A 26240-nucleotide genomic window follows, 5' to 3' on the forward strand; every position below is an offset into this window, starting at 1 on the left:
ATTATGCCTTATGCAATAATAGGCATCGAAACATCTTAAGGCGCCATTGTCTAATCATGATTTGGAGAACTTCCTTCTCAGGGAAGAGCAGTATGTCCGTAATGATAAATTACAAGGGTGATATACACCCAAATTATATTTCAAAGTTAGATGCAAGTCAGAGTTTGAAGATACAGATGTTAGCAGACGTCCATGGGAAGAATCATCATTGGTGTTACTTAGGAGACTGGGATATCCCTATCCTGAAAGAAACTGAGGAAGAGAAGATCAAGTTGTTGGCAAGACTTATCTGTTCTATGTTTGAAGATGCACGGATGTGGGCATGGAATGGTTAAGGAGAAATGGCAGCAGAAAGGGACGAGGACTTGAAACCATTTTTACTTGAATCTCGAGTTTTCATAAACTGAATAGTTGAAGTTTCAAGAATTGCCTAGAGCTTCCAACTCCTGTCAACCACTTCATCAAAGAGAAAAATGAGTGTCTTGTTCTTGCTAGTTCAACTCTTTAAGAAGTGACGGATTCATCGGTGAACAGGGGATTGATTCGAGATATTGAGTTACATACGGCTTGTCATGGGCTTCATATGTATGATCATTCTAAATCTCGGCATCTATGGAGGTTCATTTCCCTACACACTGTAATTTGGTATAAATTCCTTCTGTTCTTTACATTTCCTCTTCTAATTTGTGGATACCGTTTTATGCCGCTTTCAGAGTGCCATTGTTTTCGTCTCCTGTGAATCATCTCTGCTGTGTATTATTGTCATTTTAATGGGGAATATGGACCACTAATGTAGACATGAACTGAGTACTGTTGATGCTGAAACAAACTCTCAGGTACATTCGATTTCTATATAGTTTCCTATGTTGTACTGCTGTCTGTCTCTTAACTTCATCATGCTATTAGATTGTAGATTTTCCAGTAGGAGATTTTGGGTTCAGTAGCCAGAGTTCTGAAGGTTATATGGGAACTTGCTGGCCTAGTGTCTAAAGGATATAGTGTATGGATAAATGTTTGCTGGGATGTATATGATGGAATGTGTTGTTGTTTTCTATTAAAAAGGGTACTTGCTGGAATTGCGAAATTGGGGCTAAATGGAGTGTATTATGAATGAAAATGAAGTTAGGATAGATGAAGCTCACCACCAATGCCTAAAGGAACAAGTTACTGGCCAAGGATAAAGAATTTAAGGCTCATCACCGTACAAATGGATAAAGAACCGAAATTTGAAGGAAATTGCTCACTTCAAGAGATATCTAATGTATGACAAATCAAGTCTCCCCTACATATGAGATTCCATCTTTTATTAATAGCCAAACTAAGCCATTGTACTAAGACTCTCATGGTAAATGTTAGCACACTCTACATTTAGACTTTTCAACCTGGTAATGAAAACTAGCTCACACTCTTTCAAACTTGCAATAAAAACTCTTGACATTTTAGCCTTGCATCAAAGACTTCACACTCTTTCAAACTTGCAATAAAGACTATTGACATTTTTACCTTGCATCAAAGACTCTTTGATTAATGTAGGAAGACAAATTAAGCACACTAAAGCATTAATAACACAAAAAGATAAACTGAGTATGCTAAACATTGGAAACACATTAATTGCCTTTTCAACCATATATTTAAGCTACCTACCATCAACAAATGCTATCTTGAGTGCTCTGGTCCTGTTGGACCATGTTGAGAATGAATTTGCTATGTGCTTTTCTGATTGACAATTTGGTTCGATTGATTGATGAAGCTCAAGTTGTGATGGCAATGTAATCATTGGGAGATTTAAGTTCTAATGATCCCGCATCAGTATCCGTCAACATTTGCCGCGACTACGGAGCTTCATGAATAGTTCTTGCGATTTACATTCCCGTGAGTACTGGGAATCACTTGGGTGAAGATCGTTTTAAATGAGCTCTCCTGTATTTTCTGGTTGACTTGGACAAATACAATTTGATTGAAGGATGGAGAATATTACTTGGCATCAGTAACCTATGAAGATATGCAATAGCGAAGAACTCGTGGAGTCGAGACCGGGGGAGTGAAAAATGTGCCAGCCGCGTTTTGGTAACACTCGCGCATAATTTTCACATGCGCTTTGCATATTAAATCATTTCCCCTCTCAACTTTTTTGGTCATGGCTTCCATCGTTCACACGCCGAACTACAGGAAAACGATATCCTAGAGATGAAATTTGCCCAATCCACGGGACCGGAGATCAAACAACAACGTGACGTAAGGGGTGACGTGTCGGTGTTTTCTATTCGATTCTTACTTTGTGCCCAATTTGACATCAATCACTCAAGTAAATCATCGTATTCACACAATGATACATGTAAGAATGGCTTTGGATTCCTAGAGGTCATCCATCGGGACCTAATAACCCTTTTTATTCTCCACTAACTTATTTATCTGTGCATTTGGTCCATTCTCCACCAGGCCGTGTTATTATGTAGATATTCATGTACCGAGGCAATGATAGGAGACGGCATTCTGTCCACATGAACACTACTTCATCAATCTACTGAATCGATTGAGGCTTTAAAGCTACAAAAACGACGCGCATTCACCCTGCCGCCGACCCTATCTTATGTACTCTCCAGCTCCTTTCGTTGCAACAGCTTGGCAGCTTCCGATTAGTTCCTCTTCTTGACCGCAACCTTCAGCCCCCCCGCCATATGGGCAGTCAACAGGGGAAGGAAGACGGGCCGGTTCTCCGGAACCGGTGTGATCTCGAACCTCCTCAAGATCGATGCCACCACGTACTTCATCTGGATGAAGGCCATCTCCTTCCCGAGGCACACCCTTGGACCGGCCTGGAAAACCGGGTACTTGTATGGACTCACCGCCCTCAACTCCCCCTCGGGACTACCTTCCATTCCCGGTCCGACCAGCCACCGGTCCGGTTTGAACTCGTACCGATCCTTCCCCCACAGCTCCTCCATTCTCCCCATCCCGTACGGTAAGTACGTCACTCTATCCCCCTTCCTCACCGGGGTCCCGTCCGGCAACACGTCATCGACCGCGGCATGCTTTGAGTCCCACGCGACCGGCGGGTAAAGCCGCATCGATTCACAAAGGCATGCCTTCAGGAACCTCATCTCCTTCAAGGCTTCGAAGTCCAAGCACTTGTTATTGCTCCGGTCAAGAATCGAGTCAACTTCGCTCATGATCGCTTGCTCGGCATTCGAGTTCTGGGCGAGCAACCAGAAGAGCCACGTCATGGCCGCCGATGTGGTGTCTCTTCCAGCCATCACGAAGCTTATCACCATGTCCCGCACCATCTCCTCACTGTGCCCGGCCGCAATAAACCGCGACAAGAGGTCACCGTCATATTTTATCTGCTGATCATCGTTATCTTGGAGCAGCTTCTTCTTCCTGTTCCGGATTATATCGAGTATATCCCCATGCACGAGCTTGACGGCTTCGGCAAGCTTCTTTTCGGACCCGATGCTCAACGCCCTCTTGATCTTCCAAACCAGATACACTGGAGAGACAGCCCTCATTGCGCATATCCTCGACGCGTCATCGAAGGCAGTCACCAGAGGAGGCAGTGGGCACGAGAGGTCGAGACAATCTGGGTCAGTGCCTAAAGACACTTGGCACACGGTGTCGAAAGCGAACCTCCTGAGCAAGTCTTGAAGATCGAGGGTTCGATCAGTATCGGCATAGCCTTGGAGAAGTGGCAAGAGCCGGTTCTCGACTTCGGCTTCAAGCTTCTGCACGATGAAGTCCCTCAACGAATTGGTGCTGAACTCATGGCTGGCGAGCTTGCGCTGGGTGGTCCAGAGAGAACCGTCGACGTTGAAGATGCCGCAGCCGAGTAAGTCGCCAAGGATGCTGGTGAAGGGGACGCCCTTTGGGTAGTTGTGGAAGTTGGCCTTGAGGACGTGCTCGACGTTGCTAGGGTTGGCGGTGACAACGGTTCGGCACGCACCGAGCCGGTTAATGACGATGGTCTGGGTGGGGGATCGGGACAGGAGGTCTGTGTACCAGTCGAGGAGGCGGAAACGGTTCCGGTAGAAAGAGAGGAGACATCCTATGATGGGATGAGAAGGAGGGCCATGGCAAGATGGTGTTTTCTTGCTGATGTTTTGGTGGATGAGGGAGAGGAAGACATACAAGATAACAGAAAACCCTACAAACAGGAAAACAGACATGATGAGTTTGCAGTGCGGGATGTTGAGGGATGATGGTTTGATATGTAGCGTGAGCTTCGGGGGAGGAAGAACCTAAGAGCTTACGTATATATAGGAAGGGACGTCTTTTAGAGAGAGTTGAATGGAGAAGAGAGAGAGAGAGACTTTGACTAAACACAGAAGAGTTGAAAGTCGTCATACTTGATTCAGATAACGTGTAGTTAGTATTGGGGTGAGATTATTGGGGGGTCAAACCGTGGTGAAGGGTATGATTCGACGGCGATGTTTGGGCAGACATGGACCGACGTTGGTAGAGAAAGCGGGGCACGCTATCAAAGGACTTTGATCAACATATCTCGTCTAGAGGTGAGAAAAAGGAATCGATGAGACCGGACCAGTAGGTTCTGGGTAGTTTTCAAGGTACCGGTTCGATTCCCAATTTCATAAAATTGGAATCCGTAAATTTCTATCAAGTTCCCGATTTCAAGTGTGGAACTGCCTATCCAAATCGCCCGAATCGGACCATTGCTCTCCCATTTCACAAAGAAAAGCCCTTCAAAACTGAAGCGATTACGTTTACTTATGCACTTGAGTAAGATGACAAGTATAAATCAAAACATAATAGTAGTTGCCCACCTAAGAACTGGTCCAGTTTTCGATTCTAGAAACTGAGAACCGACCCCTCTGCTTTGGTTCTTAGTTCCTGAACGGGAATCGGATCGCCCGAAAATCGATCACCCATGATATCGATTTTCAGAAGACGAAATCAAATTAGAAATGTGGGATATACCCAAACAAAAGGAAGAAAGGGAGAATGAAAAGAGTTCGCATGGCTCTCGAGCTTCAAAAAGGACGGGGACAGCATGCGGAATTGCAAGAAAGATGAATTTGATTTCGAGACATGTTTTGCGGCGGGTGAGCACGTCCCAAGCCACAGCGCTTGCCCCGAGAAAAAGAGGAAAACATGGGGGCCAAAAACAACTTTGCAAATTGCAATTGGACAAACAAGAAAAGACGAGGCATGCAATCATGCTCCCCGTTTGTTCTCATTTTTTACATGCATTGACATGAAAGGAGGATTATAACTACACAATACAAGAGGTTTAAAACATTGAGATTGTGTGAAATGTGAGGACATATATACCATCACATGCATGTGGTATCAATTTATGTGTTCGGTGAGATGAGCTGGATGAACACAAATGACAAGTCCCGATGTCAAATCTCAGTTGGTCACAGTTTCAGCGAAAAGATAAAATTCCTTTAAGAGTATGGATGATCGATATGAATCAACGAACCTTAAGATGGGTCCTTTTTACTAATTTGTGACGAGGAAATAAATGACAAGGGATTTAAAAGTATGAACACAAGGGACAATGCTGACAACGATGTAAATTGCAAGAAAGTAAAGATAAGATAAATTTGTATAAGAGTATTGAGTTCTATAATTGATTTGGGGTCTTTCACAAAGAATACAATGTGGGTAAGTAAATAAGCAACTTCCTAATCCTATACGTAGTTACAAGAAGTTACTCCGCAATCTGCTATTATTCAGCAATGCTTATCTACACGAAGTTAAGGATCCAAAAATATTGACTCCGCTACTTCGGCTCAATAACCTCGTCAAATGGTGATAGCTTTTATTAATTACCGGTGATATCCATTATTAATGATTTTACTGACGAGTTGTTAGTTCTTTTCAAGTTGTCAACTGTTCTACTCAATTCATTAGCGATACTTGTATTTGCTAAACTCAGCTCTTATCGACCGAGTTTATCACTTGTCGATAAACAATCAAGAGCGTTTGGTATCACCGGTCACATAACACTTTCATTAATCAAATATTCACCATAATAATTACCATGCCGACTCCCCCCCGAGAGAAAGGACTAAGATAGTTGCCAAAAGTACAAATAGATACAACCAAAAATGTCGATTCCTATGGAGGAGCAGGTGCGTCGATCAAGATAAGTCTTGACTGGGTGTACGTACGGCTTTGGAAAAGTTTTTCGTCGTTGAAGGCGGCGTCCACTTGGTAAACGCCGAGGGGGAGAAACTCTATCTTGTCTGCTCCTCCGCCTCTTTGACGACCTCCCGTTTCAGAGCTCAATTCATTTCAACCTCCATGATTTCTATGGAATCATTCCCATCATGCATATAAGATAAAAGCCTCTTGCGCGGGAATTTGACTAAGTATATTTATGGATATTAGAGATTTCTCTATCAGAAAATATTACTAGAGATAATATAATACATGATTAATATCACGAAAAATCCCAAACTGGTACATTTATGACAGATTTGTCTCAAATTAATATTTTGACCACCAAAAATCCAAAACTGGTATACTTATGAGAAATTTACCTTCCGTTAAATTGGATTAATACAAAAAAGCACAAATTGATAAACCTATGAATAAAGGAGGGGTAAAACCCAAAATCGGTATACTCTTCGACTATCACGTGTCATCTAACTCAAAAATTTGACGGTAAATTTAACGAAAATTAACAGAGGGTAAAATTGTCACAGGTGTACCAGTTTTGGGTTTTTAGTGGTCAAAAAATTAATTTGGGGTAATTTATTACAGGTGTACTCTTTTAGGGTTTTTCGTGGAATTAACCCTATTAGATGTTGGGGATGTCATTTGGCATTTCGTTATTTTCTAATATAACTAATTTTCTTATTAGATTATTTCCTTTCTTATACATATTGCTCGGGTATAAATACCCTTGTTTCTAATGAATTAAATGTCAAGCCAATTGAGTTAAGATGTAATGTTTATTGATTCTCTCCCTCTATCCTGAAGATTCTAGAATATTTACGGATTTAGAGCTAGGGTATATGAATGATCTAAGCATGGACGTAATTTGCTTACTCTGTGTGTGGTCACACCTCTCACAAGAATAATCAAGTTATGTACTATTGTTTCCCCAACTAGGACACAATGGAAGATGGACAAAGTCAAACGTTTGATTTGATCAATGCATGTGAAAAGTCAATGAGCTTGGTTTTCCCTATTGCCCAGCTCCAGATCTATTCGTGGTGTTCTTAGTTAAGGGGTTTGATTCAAGTGGGGTTTGGTGATTCTTTAATTGAGAATAGTGTGTGAATTTGCATGTGATGGGGACTAGGGCATTAGGAGAACACACAGGAAGAAACCAAAAAGGAAATGCATGGAGAGTGCAGCCTTCACATTTGAGAGTGCATTATCTTTCCTCTCTCCTCTCTCTCTCTCTCTCTCTCTCTCTTCAATTCATTGGGGAAAAGTGGAAATGTTTAGGCAATATTGACCACACTTTCTTAAAGGTTGTGAGAAAGGATGAAGGAGCATGTGAAATGCATTGCTTTTTATCTGGAAAGAGTAATTTTTTTCAACGTGTTAATGTTAGATAAAAATAATCACGTTGCAAAGAGAATATGTGCAATTCTGTATTTTCAACGATGAAGAGCGCATGAAAAACCTATAGCCTGTACAAAATGACTATTCAGGTAACAAGATATTCGAACCATCGTGTCATGATTTACAATATCAATTACTATATATCAAATACATACACAATTGATTGGAATATGTCTTATTCCCTAACTATCTCTAACCCAGTGTTTAAGAATCTGCTAAAGAGTGCTATTAGAATACTCTGTCCGCGCTTGTCGATTCTATATTGGGTTTCTTCTATTGTCAATTACGCAACATGCGGCCCGCCTCTTTCATCTCGTAAGGTTTTCCAAAAGAAGAGATAAAGGGAAAAATGCTTTGCATGTACCATCTTGTAGATCGATTCATCAGATGGGAAGGGTGATATCATCAGTTTGTGCAAAACCAGACTGAGCAATTCACAAGTAGATACAATCTCAGCTTGATCAGAAGAGGAAGAATAGACTCTTTTACGTGCTTATGCAAGGGTATGCGTAGGCGTGCACGTCTACGGAACACGCGGTTAGTATACGAGCGAAACACGGTTTGCGCGACCAAGAAAACCGAAGTAGGTCGCGATGGGCGGCAGCGAAAACGGAGTGGCTCGTGGAAAAGTTTGGGTTAGGCGGAAAGTAATCGAGGGACGAAGTCCATTGGACAGACACGACACGGACGTCTCGTTCCACAAGGAAAAACTATTCTCAAAAAGAGACAAAGAGGTAAAATCTGGTGCCGGTGCCGCTGTTCATTTACAGCAAGTGAAGAACTGCAATCACGTTTCTCTCTTTGCATCCGAACGTGGGAAAACTTCCTCACCTTTCCCTTGCTCAAGGGGTCCTTGGGACTTTTGGTAATCAGCTGTCGGCCGCCCGTTTGCTGGGTCTGTCATGAACGAAGACTGCGCGTGTTCTCTTCCACAGGAAGAAGGGCAGGAGCCAGCCATCCAAAGCTTATATTTTTAGTTTAAAAAGATGGGGGAATTCAATAAACTAGACTTGACTTTCCACGTTTTGATAGCGTAGGTCCACCTTAATTGCTCTTTTCTTTCAAATTCTAACGTTGGAATGTCGCGTCTGTCTGTCCACGGGGTGGGATTCGCCACCACTTTCAACCCGATTCTCGATGACTCTGATGGGTCTAAGTCAATAGGGGACGGGGTAATGGTCTCTTCGTCTGTCAGCATCGCGCTTCTTTATTCTGTTCTTTTCCATTTCCTTTGGGTTTTTTTACCAAACGGGGTCGCGTGCCAAAAAAACAAGATGGAACAGCGGCGGCAGCACGAAAGGTCAGCGTGGTCCCGACCCACTTAGGACGCGACACGTGGATCCACGTCAGCACGCGGGGGGAGGGGTTGGGGGGCCCGCTGGTCTTTCCCTCACTAGATCTAGATCTCACCTTTTCTTTTTCCTATATTTAAAAAATCTGTTCCCTCTCTCTAGACCTGTACGTACATATTTATGTCGCCGGACCTGCACACATTTATTTCACTATCTCTCTTTATCTAAAACGAAGATTTTCTCTCGTCGGTTCTTTTCTTCTGAAGAATAAGAGCGAATGCTGTCTCTCTCCCCTTTCGTTAATTCAAATTTTTGGGTCTCTCGCCTTCGCTCTTAGATTTTGGGTCTTGCTCTCGGATTTTGGCCCTCTTTGGCACTTGCCGTCTGTAGCCTTCGCTCTCCCGCTCTCGTCAATTCAAATTTTGGGTCTTCTTAGATTTTGCTGTCGCTGGCCTTCTCTGCCTTCGCTCTCAGATTTTGCTGCTCTGACGCTCGCCTTCCTTGGCCTTGGCTCTTAGATTTTGCTGTCAAATTTTTGCTGCTCTGGCGCTCGTTCCTGCTCCAGCGCTCGCCTTCTCTGGCCTTCGCTCTCCCTCTCTTGTTAATTTACATTTTGGGTCTTCTCAAGTTTTGTTGCCGAGCGCCTTCTCTAAGCCTTTCGCTCTCAGATTTTGCTGCTCCAACGCTTGCCTCCGCCTCTAGAGCCTCATTGGCGGCTTTTCCTCCAAGAGCCTCGCCCATCGTGGCATCCGTGCTCGAAAAGGACGAGAAAGAAGGTTGGTCCTCATTTGGGCCGTACCCTCGATCGCCGATGCTGCATTACTCCATCTCGAAAAAAGAAAAAAATAATTAAAAAATTATGAAAATTATTCACATCAGGCCGGCCATGCCATATAAGACGGCCGGCGCTGACTAGACTGCCATATTAACATTTTCTTGTCAAAATTGGCTAGAAGGACTGAATTGGCAAAATCGTCAAAAGGTTTAGAAATAAATTTACACATCGTTAAAGGGTTTAGGATTAAATTGACATAATTGAAAAGTTTAGAATTAGATTGGTATGTCGTCAAAAGGTTTAAGACTAAATTAATAAAAAAAGTTTAGGATTAAATCGACACAAGTTCGATAGGTTTATGATTATTTTGGTACTTTTCCTTCTCTTTCTCATGCTAAGGGACATATGGGAGACGGAACAATGATGCTAACATTTCCAAGCACCCGAATAATTAAGTGAGACACCGACAAATTTGAGCGTTGTTTCCGGTGAGTTCTATATCCACCACTATCATGGGGAACGGCTTAGCGTCTCCTTTATGAGTTTTTGACCCGAACTTTCTTTGTTGAGGAATATTTGTCAGGATCTTTCAGAAGATTAAGATGGCTTCATTCACTTTTTTGGACAGCCCGTGGTTTTCCCTGTACATGAAAGAATCGTCGAGGGAGAAAATGTGCTGAAACGGATGAAGCAGGAGTGCATCTTCTCCAAGAAATATGTTGTCCTTCCCATTGTTTGCTGGTTGGCACCTTTTCGTTTCTGAGCTTCCTATGTGTGAGGTTAGTTTTTCTCTGTGTACCAAAGCTTCTCATGTTTTCTCCCCTTGACCCATGTCATTTTGGTGAAGCGGTATCGAAGACACAGAACACCATGCATGATATTGCTCGATTCAATACACATGGCAAACCCTAAGAGACTTGAAACCTGAGATAAGAAAGTACGCTCCATGTGCCCTTTACAGTTCAGCATCTTTTGCTATAAAATCTGCTTCTGCACGTGATTTAAGCCAGCCTTAAAGTCCTGGGCTTCCACCCAGGCTTGGAGTGGACATTCATAAAGCTGAAGCCAAGAAGAGACCAGAAAAGAAACCGGCAACTTCGCAGGTTACGCTCTTGGTGCCTAAGGTGATATTTGCCTCTTAGGTTGCACGGTTAATCCATTCCTTCCATTTATTCTCTCGTAATTGAATGGTAAACTATGAGGTAGGTATCACAACGGAGAAATGGGGAGGAGTGCGGTCGTTTTGTTCTTTTCTTTACTAGCCTATTTGTTGAGAATGCTCCCGAGAATTTTAGTACTTCCAATAAAATTCCCTTTCTCGTCCACTTTGTCTAACCCTCGCTATATGTCATTTCCTTGCCGTGATACACACATATATTTAACATATTTTTGCACATACGCTTCCGCAATTTCCAACAGAAGCATAAAAGCTCCAAAAATCCAATAGTGGTATTAGAGCTAGACACGTTCGGATGGTTTTGACCATTTGTCCTCACCATCCTCAGTTAAATCAAAGCCAGAACCCGAACCTGAGCAAGAGCCAACAGAGCTGGAGCCGCAGCCGGAGCCAGAGACAGAGAGTGTCGTTGGGTTGGTATTGGGTGTTAATCCTAACCGACCTTTCTAAAAACACTCAAGGGTGTCGTTGGGTTAATATTGGACATTTGTCCTGCAATCTCTATTGAAAAACACCAAACTGTATTGCCATTATCAAAACTATGGTAAACTTGCCTCACAAAGACTGCCCATCTCTACTTTCGAAGGGAACAACTATAACTAGGAACATTTTGATGGCCCAAAACATATGAGACACTGTTATAGTAAAGGTATGCTGATTCGAAGGTGAGTGCAAGTGCTCTGGCAAAAGGATGCAAGGGATCGTAGGACGTAGACTGTAAAAAGGCAAGAGACAAACTACATGAAGAATTTTAGGGTACGTCCCCCGAGACATTACAAGACATGTTAGATATATCACGAAAATGGATCAAAGGGGAGTCTTGGGAAATTGGATCACAATTTCCAGAGTCTCTAGATCTCTTCTCAACTATGTCAAGAATGGTGGCTAGCTTAATCTTGAAGAAAGCCTTAAGCGGTGGACAGCTCGAGCAAGTTGCCTAGAATTTGTTGAGAATGGTGGTTGCTGAAGAAGAACATGGACGTGAGCAGCAAACAAAGAGGAAGACGTAAAGTCAAATACTAAGGCTGCTTAATCATGAAACTAGAAGACGAGCACACGCACAGCTAGCAATCAAAATGTCTGTCCGAGTCGGTGCAAGATAAATCCGCGTGAAGAAGGGAAAGACTAGCTTTGTCAAACATTGAGGCTATCTTTGCAAAAGGCGGTCACTAAAAGTCGGTTGAGATGGCCTATGAACAGGCGAGGGATCATTCATGTAATATTGTGTGGGGAGCTAGTGAGCTCATAAATCCACATCCTTAGCTCCTCTGCCTCCATCAAACTATTTTGTTCAACTAATGAAACGATCCTTGAACTCTCCTATATCGTCCCTTGTCCATCATCTACCAAATTATGTCATACATGCATGCACACTTGCACATTAAAATAAAAACTATCATCGATATCAAAATCATATGTCTGCACAAGTCAAAATATCAACAAGTGCAGATGACAGCTACCCTTCTTTTCTTTATTATGTGACCCATTACTTATTACTGTAATTTTTCACCGTGCTTTTGTTTTGAACTGCAGATGAAAGAGGACTGGTTCTGTCCTCAAGACTTGGATCGTTTTCTGCAGTAGACTTATATTTCAATGGTAGATGCAAGTCATAGTTTGAAGATACAGATTTCAGCAAACGTCCGTGGGAAGAATCATCATTGGTGTTACTTAGGAGACTGGTATAACCCTATCCTGAAAGAATACTGAGGAAGAGAAGATCGAGTGGTAGGCAAGACTTTTCTGATCTATTTTGGAAGATGCACGAATGTGGGCATGGAATGGTTGAGGTGAAACCGCAGCAGAAATCGATCTGGAGTTTTCATGAACCGGCTATTTGGAGTTCCAAGAACTGCTTAGAGACTTCCAACAACTGTCAACACTTCATCGAGGGGAAACGTGAGTGTCTTGTTCTTGCTGGTTGAACTCTTTAAGAAGTGACGGATTCATCAGTGAACATTACTTGGCATCAGTAACCTATGAAGATATGCAATAGCGAAGAACACGAGGAGTCAAGACCTGTAGAAATTTGGGCGTATTGTGCACATGCGTTTTGCATATCAAATCATGCCCCTTTTACTCATTCGTTCACATGTCCTCCAAGTACATTAGGAAATCTACATCCTGAAGCTAATATTGTTCAATCAACAGGACTGGAGAACATAAACTATGTGTCGTATCGGTGTCTTCTATTTCAATTCTTGCCTTTTGCCCAATCTGACGTCAATCACTCAAATAAATCCTCTTGCTCACATAGAAGGATTCCAACTGATCAATATCGTGTCTCCCTCACAACGTACGTTTCAACCGTCGATCGAAATGGCTCTGGATTCCTAGAGGTCACCGGGATCTAATAATCCTTATTCTCCCTTAGCTTATGTCTGTCCTGACTAGGTATGTTATTGTGTAGATATACATATGAGGGAATGATATGAGAAGGCATTTATAATCTTTTCAATGAATCAATTGAGGCTGTAAAACTACAAAACCGACAAGCATTCACTCCGCCACCAACCCTATCTTATATACTCTCCAACACCTTTCCTTGCAACAACTTGGCAGCTTCAGATTAGCTCCTATTTTTTATCACAACCTTCAGCCCTCCTGCCATATGGGCAGTCAACAGAGGCACAAAAACGGGCCGGTTCTCAAGAACTGGTCTGATCTCGAACCTCCTCAATATCGACGCCACGACGTACGTCATCTGGATGAAGGCCATCTCCTTCCCGAGGCACACCCTTGGACCGGCCTGAAAAACCGGGAACTTGTACGGGCTCACCATTCTCAACTCCCCCTCGGCACTGCCTTCAATTCCCGGTCCGACCAGCCAACGGTCCGGTTTAAACTCAAACCGATCCTTCCCCCACAGCTCCTCCATCCTTCCCATCCCATAGGGGAAGTACGTCACTCTATCCCCCTTCCTCACCGGGGTACCGTCCGGCAACACGTCATCGACCGTGGCATGCTTTGAGTCCCACGCAACCGGCGGGTAAAGCCGCATCGATTCACAAAGGCATGCCTTCAGGAACCTCATCTCCTTCAAGGCTTCGAAGTCCAAGCACTTGTTATTGCTTCGGTCAAGAACCGAGTCAACTTCGCTCATGATCGCTTGCTCGGCAGTCGAGTTCTGAGCGAGCAGCCAGAAGAGCCACGTCATGGCTGCCGATGTGGTGTCTCTTCCGGCCATCACAAAGCTTATCACCATGTCCCGCACCATCTCCTCACTGTGACCGGCCGCAAGAAACCGCGACAAGAGGTCCCCGTCATAGTTTATCTGCTGATCATCATTCTCTTGGAGCAGTTTCTTCTTCCTGTTCCGGATTATATCAAGTATATCACCATGCACGAGCTTGACAGCTTCAGCAAGCTTCTTTTCAGACCCGATGTTCAACGCCCTCTTGATCTTCCAAACCAGATAGACTGGGGAGGTAGCCCTCATTGCACATATCCTCGACGCATTTTCGAAGGCAATCACCAGAGGCGGCAGCGGGCGCGAGAGGTCAAGGCAATCCGGGTCGGTGCCTAGAGAAACTTGGCACACGGTGTCGAAAGCGAACCTTCTAAGCAAGTCTTGAAGGTCCAGGGTTCGATTAGTATCGGCATAGTCTTGGAGAAGCGGCAAGAGCCGGTTCTCGACTTCAGCTTCAAGCGTCCGCACGACGAAGTCCCTCAACGAATTGGTGCTGAACTCATGGCTGGCGAGCTTGCGCTGGGTGGTCCAGAGAGGACCGTCGACGTTGAAGATGCCGCAGCCGAGAAAGTCGCCGAGGATGCTGGTGAAGGGGATGCCCTTGGGGTAGTTATGGAAGTTGGCCTTGAGGACATGCTCGACGTTGCTAGGGTTGGCGGTGACGACGGTTCGGCATGCGCCGAGCCGGTGAATGACGATGGTCTGGGTGGGGGCTCGGGACAGGAGGTCGGTGTACCAGTCGAGGAGGCGGAAACGGTTCCGGTAGAAAGAGAGGAGACATCCTATGATGGGATGAGAAGGAGGGCCATGGCAAGATGGTGTTTTCTTGCTGATGTTTTGGTGAAAGAGGGAGAGGAAGACATACAAGATCACAGAAAACCCTACAAACAGGAAAACAGACATGATGAGTTTGCAGCGCGGGATGTTGAGGGATTATGGTTGATATAGTGTGAGATCGGGAAGAACCTAAGAGCTGATCTATATATAGGTACGTACATCCTGTAAAGGTTGAGGGATGCAATGAGACGGAGAGGCATGTATATCTTCTAGAGAGAGAGAGAGTTGAATGGCAGAAGAGAGAGAGAGAGAGAGAGAGAGAGAGAGAGGACTAAGTAAAGAAGGGTTGAAGTCACCATCCAAAATTTCTACAACGTGTAATAGATGAGAGATATTATGGGGGTCAAACCGTGGCGTCGGGGTTCGATTCGACGGCGATGTTTGGGCGGACATGGACCCGCGTCCGCGGACAAAGCGGGGACGCTGCCAATGACTTTTTGATCACCACATGCACATGCCCACCTTCGGAAGACGAAAATCAATTAGAAAACGTGGGAGATAACCCAAGACGAAAATAAGAAAAGCAGAATAAAAAGAGTTCACATGGTTCTCGAGCTTCCAAAAGGGACGGGGACCGCATGCGGAATTGCAAGAAAGATGAACTGATTGCGAGACATGTTTTGCGGCGGGCTAGTACGTGTCCTAAATCGCACAGCGCCTGCCCCCCAAGAGAAGAAAAGGATGGGAAAAGATGGGGCCAAAAGGATCTTTTGCAACTGTACAAAACAATAAGAAAGATGACTCGGGCAGTCATGTTGGTATCCACGTTCACGTGCATCCATGGAATTAAAACAATCAGCTCGTGGGAAATGTGAGCACATATATACCATCACACGCATGTGGTTGCGCCGAGATGCCTATGTTTAATAGCAACAAAATCAATTTAGCCGCACGCCTAGCCGACATACATAAACATATATCATTGTCCGTATGGTCTAATAGAAAACAGCACCATGTGATAAGTGCCAATGTCAAATTTTAATTAGGGTGAGTTTGTTTCATTGGAAAGAAATTATGGGAGAGCATTTTCTAGACTTTTCAATGTTTGGATCTTTTGTTGGACAGGATAATAACGGAATTTGCGATATCTTATACGGTATTTGGTAAATGTCCGGACGTAACATGGATAAAACACAAATTTTGTTCTCTCTCCCCCTCCATCTTTGCACCGTTGTCATCGGGCCGGCGTCACCGTTGCCTTACACCACCACTTGTCAAGTCTTCATTCGCATCGCCTCACCTTGTCATGCCATCATCGTCGGTCATTGCGTTTCAATACTTGATACTGCAACCCGTGTAGCCTCACTATCGCCTCAAATGGCATCCTCAGCCTTGGGTGACACCAGACGTTCTCCGAACCTTCTGTTGCGCTCCAAGATCTCCACTAGCCCGTTCAAGCATCACCACAAGCCAACGTCAGTTGTAAACATGACGAGGAAAACCCTAGAGTGGCGAATCACGTTGAGCAGCTTGGGCTCGATTAAAATCCTAATCTCCACTTTATCATCGTCCTTGAAATAGTAGATCCCACTGCGTAGAAGAGGTGGGCCACCACGGTCTTCCTTATGTCCTCACCTCCGAAGCTCATGAACATGTAATACTTTTACTGATGAAGCGAAGCAAAAGACAAAATGCATCGCTTGATTTCTTCAATTCCCATGTTGACAATGCGTGATTGAGCGAGAGACTGCGAAAAAGATAGAAATTTTTTCTTATAGGCGATATGCATAGGACACGTAAGTTGTGAATGAGAAGAGACGAAGAATGAAAGCTCTCTCTCTCATCCTCACTAACTTCCTGATGTCATTTTCTCTGTTTCTTATTTGATAAATCAACGACTCATGTTCTATTTATTGTAAAATAATACTTTCAATATGGCAAAAGGATACTAGAAGTGCCAAAAGTTTCGTACGGCGCTCACTTAGTACTAAAAATTTTTTTTGGATCACTTGAGCTCCATTTAAAAAAAAAAAAAAAGGTTACTTAAGTGCTAACTTCGATTTGGGTTGTTGACAATCCGACATTGCCATTTTTTTCCTAATTTCTTAGATTGACGTGGGTTGGTGGAGTGCTCAGTCAGTATATAACCCCTAAACTACATTGTCTAGAAGGTTTACCCAAATAAAAACCCTAAATCGCCAAATTGAAGTAAATTCTCAAATGTGAAACCCTAATAACCATTCAATCAAAAATCGATATCCTAATTCGGTTTGCTCGAAAAATTAACAACTCAATCTTGCAAATGGGGAGCAGGAGCTTCATGAGCGACTCAAATTCATTTCAACGAAGTGAAAAAGAAGCTGGATATTACTGTTATTGTGTGCTACTGAGGCCAAGAACATCTTAGACTCGGTTGAATCGCGAGAGAAGATTCCATGGATGTACTAGGTATAGAGAAAGCTCGAAGTACAAATATTTCAAATGGGTCGATACGAAATTCTTAGGTCTAGCGACGAAGGTGATCTTGGAGCTACTTGAAAGACGACATCAACCTCCACCTACATTAACAAATGAGTTGGACGATGTCGACTCAATGCAAGCAGGAATGAAGGCTCTAGCATCTTTGGCCAACTACTTGAAAAATGAAGTTTCAAGGATGAAAAGTGAAAGAAAGTGTTATTGAGTGTTGATTGTGTTGTTTTTCACTTGTTTGGCATATTTTATGTTTAAATATAAATTAAGTGATGAGAAGAAATTTCACATCAAATTTCATAATGCTAGAAAAAACACGACATGTAATATTCGAATCATAATAAGGATATTTACTCTTCCTTCTACGCACAACTACTTCATCATCTTCATTCTCATTCTCTGAACTATCAATCTCATCATCACCACCACTTTCTTTGTATTAAGTTTCATTACCAACAGCTAGAGATCCTTCATCCCTATATACAGGTTGAGATTCATGTGATTCTCCAAATGCTGCAACTTTTTTTTCTAGAAATTCCTTCTACTTTTGTCTTGACTGTGCAAGTTCCTCATCATCATCATCATCATCACTTGGGTAATTTACATTTGCCAAAGTTCCATCATCCGATTCATTGGATAGAGCAACTTCCTAATCTAATCCAATCAATTCTTCATCACTTATGTTTTCACCAGAGATTCTGGGACATATCCCCGTTTGTTGAACTCTCTCTAACACTCGCTATTGCCTTGCTTGCCTCTCCTGTTCTCCTTCGTTTAAAATAGATTTATCCCAACCCGAGTACTCGGTTCAATACTATCTCCTACTTCTCTTACTCGAGTGCTCTCATAATCTTCATCATCATCATAATACTCAACATACACATTAACTTTCTTGCCATGAAGATAATGGTAAACAATATCCTTAATACCATTATCATCATGGGAGTATCTCAAACCATTCTTCAAGCTCTTCCCAGGAACACAATAGTGCAATTTTTCTATTTTGCATCAAACCGTTACACTATATCGCTCACGAAGTCAATATATGATGGCCTCTTTACATCGACAATGACAGTACCTTCATTTCCACCATATTCGCTCATTGCTGCTAATAACAAATTCCCACCATAGCAAACAGTGATAGCTGCAAAAGTGTTCCCTATGCCAAAGCTACACCCAAGAAAAAATAAATAATTAGCTTTTAGGATCACAACGCAGAAAGGACGACAACTTCATATGCAGGTCCCCACAATCGCACCTAATTGATTAAATAATGATTCAGCAGTTGTTATTCAATAGACTGAAAGCAACAAAGCTAGCACCCAATTGATAAAACAAATTGAGGACCACACAATGACAACTTCACTGTTGCACGATTCCTTCTCTAGCACTATATTGCGCCAAGAACCCAAATTTTTCCTTCCAAGCCCTAATTTTCCCTCCAATTGAGCTACCCTAAATGAAATGGCTCCCTACCAAAGTAAGTATTCACTTATGGTCACTTTGGTGAGATTTACAACAATAAGATATTTAAATCAACTAATGCACTAAAGTATCCCCCCTTTTTCATGTTTCTTTAAAATCAACGACGAGTCAATTCCGATGTGAGGTATCCAACCAATTTTAATATCCCTGCTATATGTTATTAGCACTTTTGTACACGAGTGACAAGACAAATCTCAGATCAAGTACTAATGTGAACTGTTGTTTGTGGACTTGGAAGAGCACCATATGAAAATCCCTACCTAGATACGTTGCTTGATTTGGAGAAAGAGATAGAGAGAGATAGAGGAGAAGGAGGAGATTTGAGGAGATGCGCACGGTCCGATCCGTCTGCGATCGAGAGCCCCACATGATGATTTTGATATCAGCGTCACCTGTCGGCAGGTATGAACTGGAAGGAGCCGAGCTGATGTCGACGGTGTAGCGTAAGAGCCACGAGGGACTCTCCAACGTGCACGTGGTTGAGAACGAATGAAACGTCGACTGAGCGACGATTGGGTGGCGGTGGCATTCAAGAGGGTTCCGTCGTTGAAGGCGGCATCCACTTGCTCAGACGCCGGGGGGGTGAGACTCTCTCTCTTGTCTGCGCCACCACACTCTTTTTACGACCACCCCCACCCGTCTCATAGCGCATTCTCATGCCTATTTCCCTTCGAGACATTAGTCAAAAGGATATGCTGCTGGGAATGGAGGCGTCATCGAGTTATATTCTTCTTTTTCCCCAACTAGGACACGATGGAAGCTGGACAAAGTCACGTTTGATTTTGATGAATGCATGTGGAAAGTCAATGAGCTTGGTTTTCCCTATTGCCCAACTCCAGATCTATTTATGGTGTTTCTTGTCAAGCGGGATTTGGTGATTCTTTAATTGAGATTAGGGCGTGTATTCGCATGTGATGGGGACCAGGGCATTAGGAGAACATAGAGGAAGAGAAAAGGAGCATGTGAAATGCAATCCCTTTTCTTTGGAAGGAGTAATTTATTTCCATGCTATGGAATACGTGAGATGAGATTGCATGCATTTCAATTTATTATTCCCTAGTTTCTAGCAAATTTTTTTTTATTATTCCCTAGTAACGGGTGTACGAGTTACTTGTAAGTTGTAAAAGATGACCATCTAAATAACGAGATCTTCAAGCTCTCGTATCACGATTACAATATCAATTACCATCAATCAAAGATATGACGAATTTTCTAATTATATCTAACAATGGTAAAAGTTCTATTGCGAGGTGCCATAAGAACATACTTTATTCAGGCTCATCCGTTATGAGGGAAAATTACCAAAAAAGTCCTAAACCTTTTGCAATTGTGCCAATTCAGTTCTAAACCTTTTTTTTTTGCCATTTCAGTCCTAAACCTTTTGTAATTGTGTTAATTCAGTACATCCGGCCACTTTTGGCAGGCCGGCACTGATGTGGACGCCAGCCAGCCGACGTGGCATTATTTTAATATTTTTTTTCCTTTCTCTTTTTTTTTTCTTTCCTTTTTCTCCCTGGCCGGACCGGCCAGGGAAAGGCTCGCCGGCGAGGCCGACCTCGCCCGGCCATGGCGAGGTCTAGCTTGCCGGCCATGGGCAAGGTCGAGCTCGCCCGGTGACGGCGAGGTCTCGCCAGATCTGGCGAGGCCTCACCGTCGCCGGGCGAGCTCGACCTCGTCCATGGCTGGCAAGCTCGACCTTGTCTAGATCTGGCGAGACCTCGCCGTCGCCGGGCGAGGTCTCGCCAGATCTGGGCAAGGCCTCGCCGTCGCTGGGCAAGCTCGACCTTGCCCATGGCCGGCGAGGTCGAGCTCGCCCGGCAATGGCGAGACCTCGCCGGCGAGCCTCCCCCTGGCCGGTCCGGCCAAAGGGAAGAAGGAAAGGACAAAAAAAAAGAGAAAGGAAAAAAAATATTAAAATAATGCCACGTCGGCCGACCGGCGCCCACGTCAGCGCTGGCCGGCCAAAAGTGGCTGGATGGACTAAATTGGCACAATTGCAAAAGGTTTAAGACTGAAATGGCAAAAAAAAAAGGTTTAGGACTGAATTGGCACAATTGCAAAAGGTTTAGGACTTTTTTGGTAATTTTCCCTCCATTATGATGCGGAAATGCACAAATTCTCAACAGGAACGGGTCACTTTTCGAAACACGTTCCATTTAAGATGTTTGAAGTGTCTTCACGAGTCTATAAAAAAAAAAAGGTTTAGGACTGAATTGGCACAATTGCAAAAGATTTAGGACTTTTTTGGTAATTTTCCCTCCGTTATGATGCGGAAATGCACAAATTCTCAACAGGAACGGGTCACTTTTCGAAACACGTTCCATTTAAGATGTTCGAAGTGTCTTCACGAGTCTTTTTTGCTACTTTTAGTAATCTTAACTAGGCTTCTTCTTTTGTTAATTACGCGACATGTGGCTGCCCCTTTCATTTCAAAAGGTTTTCCAAAAAAAAGAAAAGAAATTATCCTTCTGCCTTCCAATGAAGGAAAAATGCTTGCATTGGCTGTCTTATAGATCGATTCACGTGACCGAAAGGCGGTCTCATCAGTTTGGGCAAAAACTAGACCCGACAATTGATAAGTGGGATACAATCTCAGCTTGATTAGAAGTAGAAGAAGAAGGAACTCCTTTACGTGTAGCTATTTGGATGTACCAAAGTGATACGTTCACGGGACCGTGGTCAGTATATGTCGCATTTGATTCGAATGTGATATGACAAAGTAATTAAGGTAAGCGAGCGTGTCTTGTGTTTGCGTGTCCAAATGAACCGATATTTCAGCACGTTGCGGCACGAGCGAAAACGAAGTGACTCAGAAGAAAAGTTCGGGTTAGGCGGAAAGTAATCGAAGGACGAACACCAAAGGACACGCCATGGACGTCTCATTCCATAAGAAAACTAGTTCTTAAAAAGAGAGAGAGGTAAAATCTCTCGGGAGCTAGTGCTACATTGCCGTGCTGTTGGGGCGTTTAGGTCATTCACAGCACGTGAAGCATTGGAATCACGTTTCTCTTCCTCCTTGCATCCGAACGGGGGACCTTCTCTTCACCTTCTTTTGTGGAACTTTTGGTACGACAATGGCGGATCAACTTTCTCGTGACTTTATCAGCACTGTCGTCCCACCGTTCGATGGGTCGGTCGCGAATGAGAAGTGCGTCCTTTTCATGGAAAAAGGCTAGAGAGAGAGAGAGAGAGAGAGAGAGAGAGAGAGAGAGAGAGAGAGAGAGAGAGAGAGAGTTACCACCCAAAAGCTTATTCAATAAACTAGACTCGAACGTAGTAGAACGAGGAATTCCCACATTTAGGATAAATGCTCTTTCATATATTCTAAGGTCCGAATCTTTACATTGTTCGCCTGCAAATCGCGTCGCAGACTATGTTTTTAACATGAATTTCTCTCTCTCTCTGTTCCGGCATTCTTTGGTATATTCCTGTTCTTGATGATTCTGATCGTGAAGTCAATGGGTATGGTCATGTCATCTGTCACCATCGCGCTTGTTGTTCTTTTCTTCTTTTCTTTGGGTTCTCTTACCATATGGCTCGCGTGCTAAAAGGTCTAGGGAAGGACGAAGGCACAACCGCAGCCAAAAAGAAAGAAACGGGTCGCTCTTCCAAATCCACATAAATCATCACGATCAGACCACCTTAGCCTACAAAAGTAGTAGACTTGCTGAAGTTTTGTGCCCACCGCCGAGGGCCCGCCCCCATCCCCATCCAATTCAATCACAACCACTCCACTCGCGGCGCAGTTGCTGCTGCCCCGTCCCTATTCCAATGATCAACTTTGAAAAAAAGAGGTCAGGTCCCTATTGCCTCACCGCCCCCATCGCAAACAACAAATCTGTCTCCATCGGAGCTGCGATTAAGTAGTGACCCCCAACCTCCCCCGATGTGATCGACTCAGACGTGATTTCGCCAATATTGGTGACGCAATTGGCCCGACCCCATCAGTCAATCGGGCTTTCAAGGCCCATGCTTGTCTCCATATATCCTGAGTATCATTTGCCATGATGATCCGGCTCATGATGCCAAGTTTAAAGAAAACCCACATTCCCCAAAAGAAAAAATTACAACGTTCAGCATAGACCCCTCAAGAACATAACCAACCAAACTGTACAGTTTGACACACCAACATCTGGACTAGTCACTCTCCCTTCAAGTTAGTGTGAGTTCGGTTCCCCAGTGTTCGGCCCCCTACAATATTTTCCAAACCTCTATCACAACCAGCACTTAACCTTCTCATCCTTTCTTTAGGTGTTCAGTACAATATGAGAGCTTTACTCAACCTTTCTCCTCGGGAACCTTAGCCACTTGTACCCTTTAAGCGCGCAATCAACTCATCCTGGACATGTGAAGAAACTGATCAGTATATGCAGATGAATTCGTGATACCAGGATAGTCGTCAGTCCAATAAATAAGACGAGACAATCAGTCCAATGAACAAGCAGATTCATCCATTCAAGCTGCCAACTCAGCATTACCAACGTAGAGTGTTTTTTTTTTTTTAAACCAAAAACCAACTCAAAGATGTATTAAAAAGAAGATGCTCACCTTCTTGCCTTTAAGAGAAAGACCTTTTTCCTTGAGAAGTGCACGAAGCCTCTCCACGGTCAAACTGTGCAATTCCTTGTCCGTTAAATGAATGCTTGAACCCTCTGTAATTCAGATCCCATTAAAACTATGAAACAGCCAAACCTCAATACTTGTTAAAAGGGATTAAGATGTATAATGAAAATTACACGAAAATAAATTTCCTCCTTTATCAGTTCTTCATCCTAGTCCTCCCTCTCTCTCTTCAGAATCAATATGCTAGCTTTCTCATCCCCTGCCCCCAACCACCCTTTCCCTTCCCCCCATTCCAAGAAAAAAAAGGGGCAAAAGAATAGAAGCTACTTTTGCAAGACAAGATAGAATATCCATAAAATAACCAGTTGTAGACGTCCATAGATTGTTGTTTACAGTGATCATATGGTCAATATAAGAAGGATATTGGATATGCCAGTTAAGCCCTACAATTGCTAGAAAAGGTCGCTTCTTCAATAACCTCAAATGAGACCACAAAAAATAGCCAACACCAACACCATGACTTAAAAGAAAATCCTTCAGTGACTATACATTGATATGATCAATGAAAAGTTTTGCCATTATTATGCAAAAAATCAAACCATGAAAGATTTATCTCTATTCAAACAACAATAAGGAAATCGCTGCAGTCGTAAGATGAAATGGATGCCCCTTCATCCATTCATCCAGTCAGTGAAGAAATTTCTCTCTCATATTTTTAGCTGTGAAGAATATGGTGTGTAACTTGTACTACAACCATAAAAGGTGAAAGAAGCAATGTCTTACCTTGTCGAGAACCAGCCTGACCAGCAGGTCTCTTAGATGATGTCCCACTATCCAAAAGTCTCTCGGATGCTCTGCAAAAGCAAAATGATTGCCCTCGTAATCATGAAACAAGAAGAAAGATGACCGGAAAAAATCGGGTCCCTATAGTTGCTTTACAGTAAATACGAAACCCATCACTAAGCAGACTGTTTACAGTTGCTACAAATGCAAGCAAAGCCACATATCTCACAATTGAATATTGAATACCTCTTCCTAGAACCTTCAGCTATAGTCACACCCTTTGTATTCCTCGAGCTAGGATCTCCCCTCTGTTTCTTGATTGTGAGTGCTCTTATCAGTATATTTTGTTGGTTTGTCCTTATCACTTGCCCCTCTGCATATGAAAGGGAGGTCAGTTCCTAACATTCCAGAGCTAGTCATGTGCTTTGACAACACCCAGATGGGCTACATATGCTAGTAAACATGAGCGAACGCAAACAGATGTCATTACATATGAAACGAGGCCATTAGCAAATTCACCTACGTTTTCCCCTCTTCTCCATTTCTCTGTAAATAAACATTAGTATGCATGATACGAGAGCGGCAGAGTCTACACCACACGATTACTAGGATCATGAAACAAGTGTTGGAAGTGGGCAGAGTACAGCACACAAAAACTGCAGAAGGAAATAACCGCTTTGAATTTCACTGTTATGTATGAGCATCAAACACAAGCATTAGTAGTCGTAGGGACCATGATGATCTATATCTAACTATAAGTGTTGGTAACGGATAATGTACAGCCCACCAAGTTTTTAGTTGAGCTTTTGTTATTAAACTGGGTATAGGTATTATTGTAGACATGATCTTGTCAAATGGCCAAGAGCTTTTACTTGATTAACCTATACAGCTTCTCTTAAAATTTGAAGGAGACAGTCTTTTCTTTTCCTCTTTTCCAAATGATCAGCTACCCAATGAACGCTAGCAGAAACCTAAGAAGATCCAGAATTCAAGAGGTGAAAACCTGGCGGTGATGTGTCATGCTCACAAACGTAAACTCGCATTCCGCCCTGCAAAAATTCGCGATTTTCAGTTTAGAAATAAAACTGGTCATTCACTAGATGCTCGGGGAGGCAAATGAACCAGCAAGTGCAAGAAAAAAAACAAAAGGGTCATCTTTACTCGGGGGAAGACACTGAGGAAGAATTAACCAGGATGCAAAATACGCTCACACTCGAGACCATCCCAGTAAATTAGACCTCGAGAGAGAGAACTCCAAAAAGCACTGGTTTTTTCTAGCAAAGTGGGCGTAATCAAAAGCAAGGGCTCATTAACGGGAGAAGGAAATCAGAGACATGTATTGGAATCGGAATTCCCATTCCACCCCCCAAAAAAAATCCCCAAGGCGCGCGGTTTACAAAGAACGCAAAGTCACGGCAGGGAACAAATTGGAGCGCCCCACTCGAGCACTGCTCAGTACCAATTCCTGCCCCCGAAGTCAGAGCGAACACCGAATTGGACAAGTGAGTGTGTGCGTAGAGTAAAATCCGAGGAAGCTACAAATGCCGATGACCCAGAAGTGCATAGGCAAGATCAACTAGACCGCGAATGGAGGTAATAATGCGGGAAAAGCACGACGGTTGGACTGACAGAGACTAGGGTTCCGGGGGCGGAAAAAGAGACGGCCAGTGAGAAGAGAGAGAGAGAGAGATCACCGGATTGGGGGAGAGGACGGTGGAGGAGAAGAGGCCACGAGAGGGGAGGTTGGAGAGGAGCTTGGACGCCGCCGGATTCGGCGGCGGCGGCGGGTGGTGGCTGGAGGTGCCTTCCATGGCGCCGGAGGGAGGGAGGGAGACCGGGCGCCGCGCCCGGCCGAGGGATGCGCGCGAGAGAGGAGGAGAGAGAGAGAGAGAGAGAGAGAGAGAGAGGGGGGCGACGCGAGTCAATGAGGAAGCAACGAAACGCCCCCCCTTTGATCCCGAAAAATATTTACCACAAGTGACTAAAGTGTGCGGTTTTTGTCTATTTTACGGTGGTCAATTCGATTTTCGACATTTTTGTATTCTGTCAATTTAATCCTAAATTTTTTCGCGAAATTCCAACGCACTCCTTCTAGCTAACTTTTGTCGGGAATCGTGGACGTGACAATGTATCACGTAAGACGATCGGTGATTTTTCTGAAGAGAGTTGGCTAGAAGGAGTGCGTCA

At 43.6% G+C, this 26240-nt stretch overlaps 3 protein-coding genes and 1 pseudogene across 3 annotated transcripts; 1 reads left to right on the forward strand and 3 right to left on the reverse strand.

The window, feature by feature from the left end:
- Nucleotides 1-2286: 2286 nt before the first annotated feature.
- On the reverse strand, nucleotides 2287-4280 carry LOC115678892 (cytochrome P450 94B3-like). Its single transcript, XM_030602375.2, has one exon. The coding sequence runs from the start codon at nucleotides 4158-4160 to the stop codon at nucleotides 2637-2639; it is 1524 nt and encodes a 507-aa protein (XP_030458235.2). The 5' UTR covers nucleotides 4161-4280; the 3' UTR covers nucleotides 2287-2636.
- A 4338-nt stretch (nucleotides 4281-8618) lies between these two features.
- On the forward strand, nucleotides 8619-12367 carry LOC115678974 (uncharacterized; annotated as a pseudogene).
- A 726-nt stretch (nucleotides 12368-13093) lies between these two features.
- On the reverse strand, nucleotides 13094-15024 carry LOC115678894 (cytochrome P450 94B3). The gene has a single exon (XM_030602377.2). The coding sequence runs from the start codon at nucleotides 14874-14876 to the stop codon at nucleotides 13353-13355; it is 1524 nt and encodes a 507-aa protein (XP_030458237.2). The 5' UTR covers nucleotides 14877-15024; the 3' UTR covers nucleotides 13094-13352.
- A 7713-nt stretch (nucleotides 15025-22737) lies between these two features.
- LOC115678713 (uncharacterized) lies at nucleotides 22738-25904 on the reverse strand. Its single transcript, XM_030602124.2, has 6 exons — nucleotides 25748-25904; nucleotides 25057-25102; nucleotides 24300-24426; nucleotides 24054-24124; nucleotides 23256-23359; nucleotides 22738-23046 (listed from the first exon to the last, which is right to left on the reverse strand). The coding sequence occupies exons 1-6, from the start codon at nucleotides 25862-25864 to the stop codon at nucleotides 23008-23010; spliced, it is 504 nt and encodes a 167-aa protein (XP_030457984.2). The 5' UTR covers nucleotides 25865-25904; the 3' UTR covers nucleotides 22738-23007.
- Between the last annotated feature and the right edge of the window lie 336 nt (nucleotides 25905-26240).

Source organism: Syzygium oleosum, unplaced genomic scaffold, assembly GCF_021117445.2.
Source record: "Syzygium oleosum isolate NSW1041296 unplaced genomic scaffold, Sole_v2.1 Sole_v2.17, whole genome shotgun sequence".
Lineage (NCBI taxonomy): Eukaryota > Viridiplantae > Streptophyta > Magnoliopsida > Myrtales > Myrtaceae > Syzygium > Syzygium oleosum.

What these genes read in the sequence shown, in the direction of transcription:
- LOC115678894 (XM_030602377.2), bottom strand. Translation starts at nt 14,876, where the DNA reads ATGTCTGTTTTCCTGTTTGTAGGGTTTTCTGTGATCTTGTATGTCTTC.
- LOC115678892 (XM_030602375.2), bottom strand. Translation starts at nt 4,160, where the DNA reads ATGTCTGTTTTCCTGTTTGTAGGGTTTTCTGTTATCTTGTATGTCTTC.
- LOC115678713 (XM_030602124.2), bottom strand. Translation starts at nt 25,864, where the DNA reads ATGGAAGGCACCTCCAGCCACCACCCGCCGCCGCCGCCGAATCCGGCG. An exon ending in GCATGACACATCACCGCCAG is followed by an intron (nt 24,427 to 25,056) that starts GTTTTCACCTCT and finishes TTTCATATGCAG; the next exon opens with AGGGGCAAGTGATAAGGACA. An exon ending in TCAGGCTGGTTCTCGACAAG is followed by an intron (nt 23,360 to 24,053) that starts GTAAGACATTGC and finishes TCTGAATTACAG; the next exon opens with AGGGTTCAAGCATTCATTTA.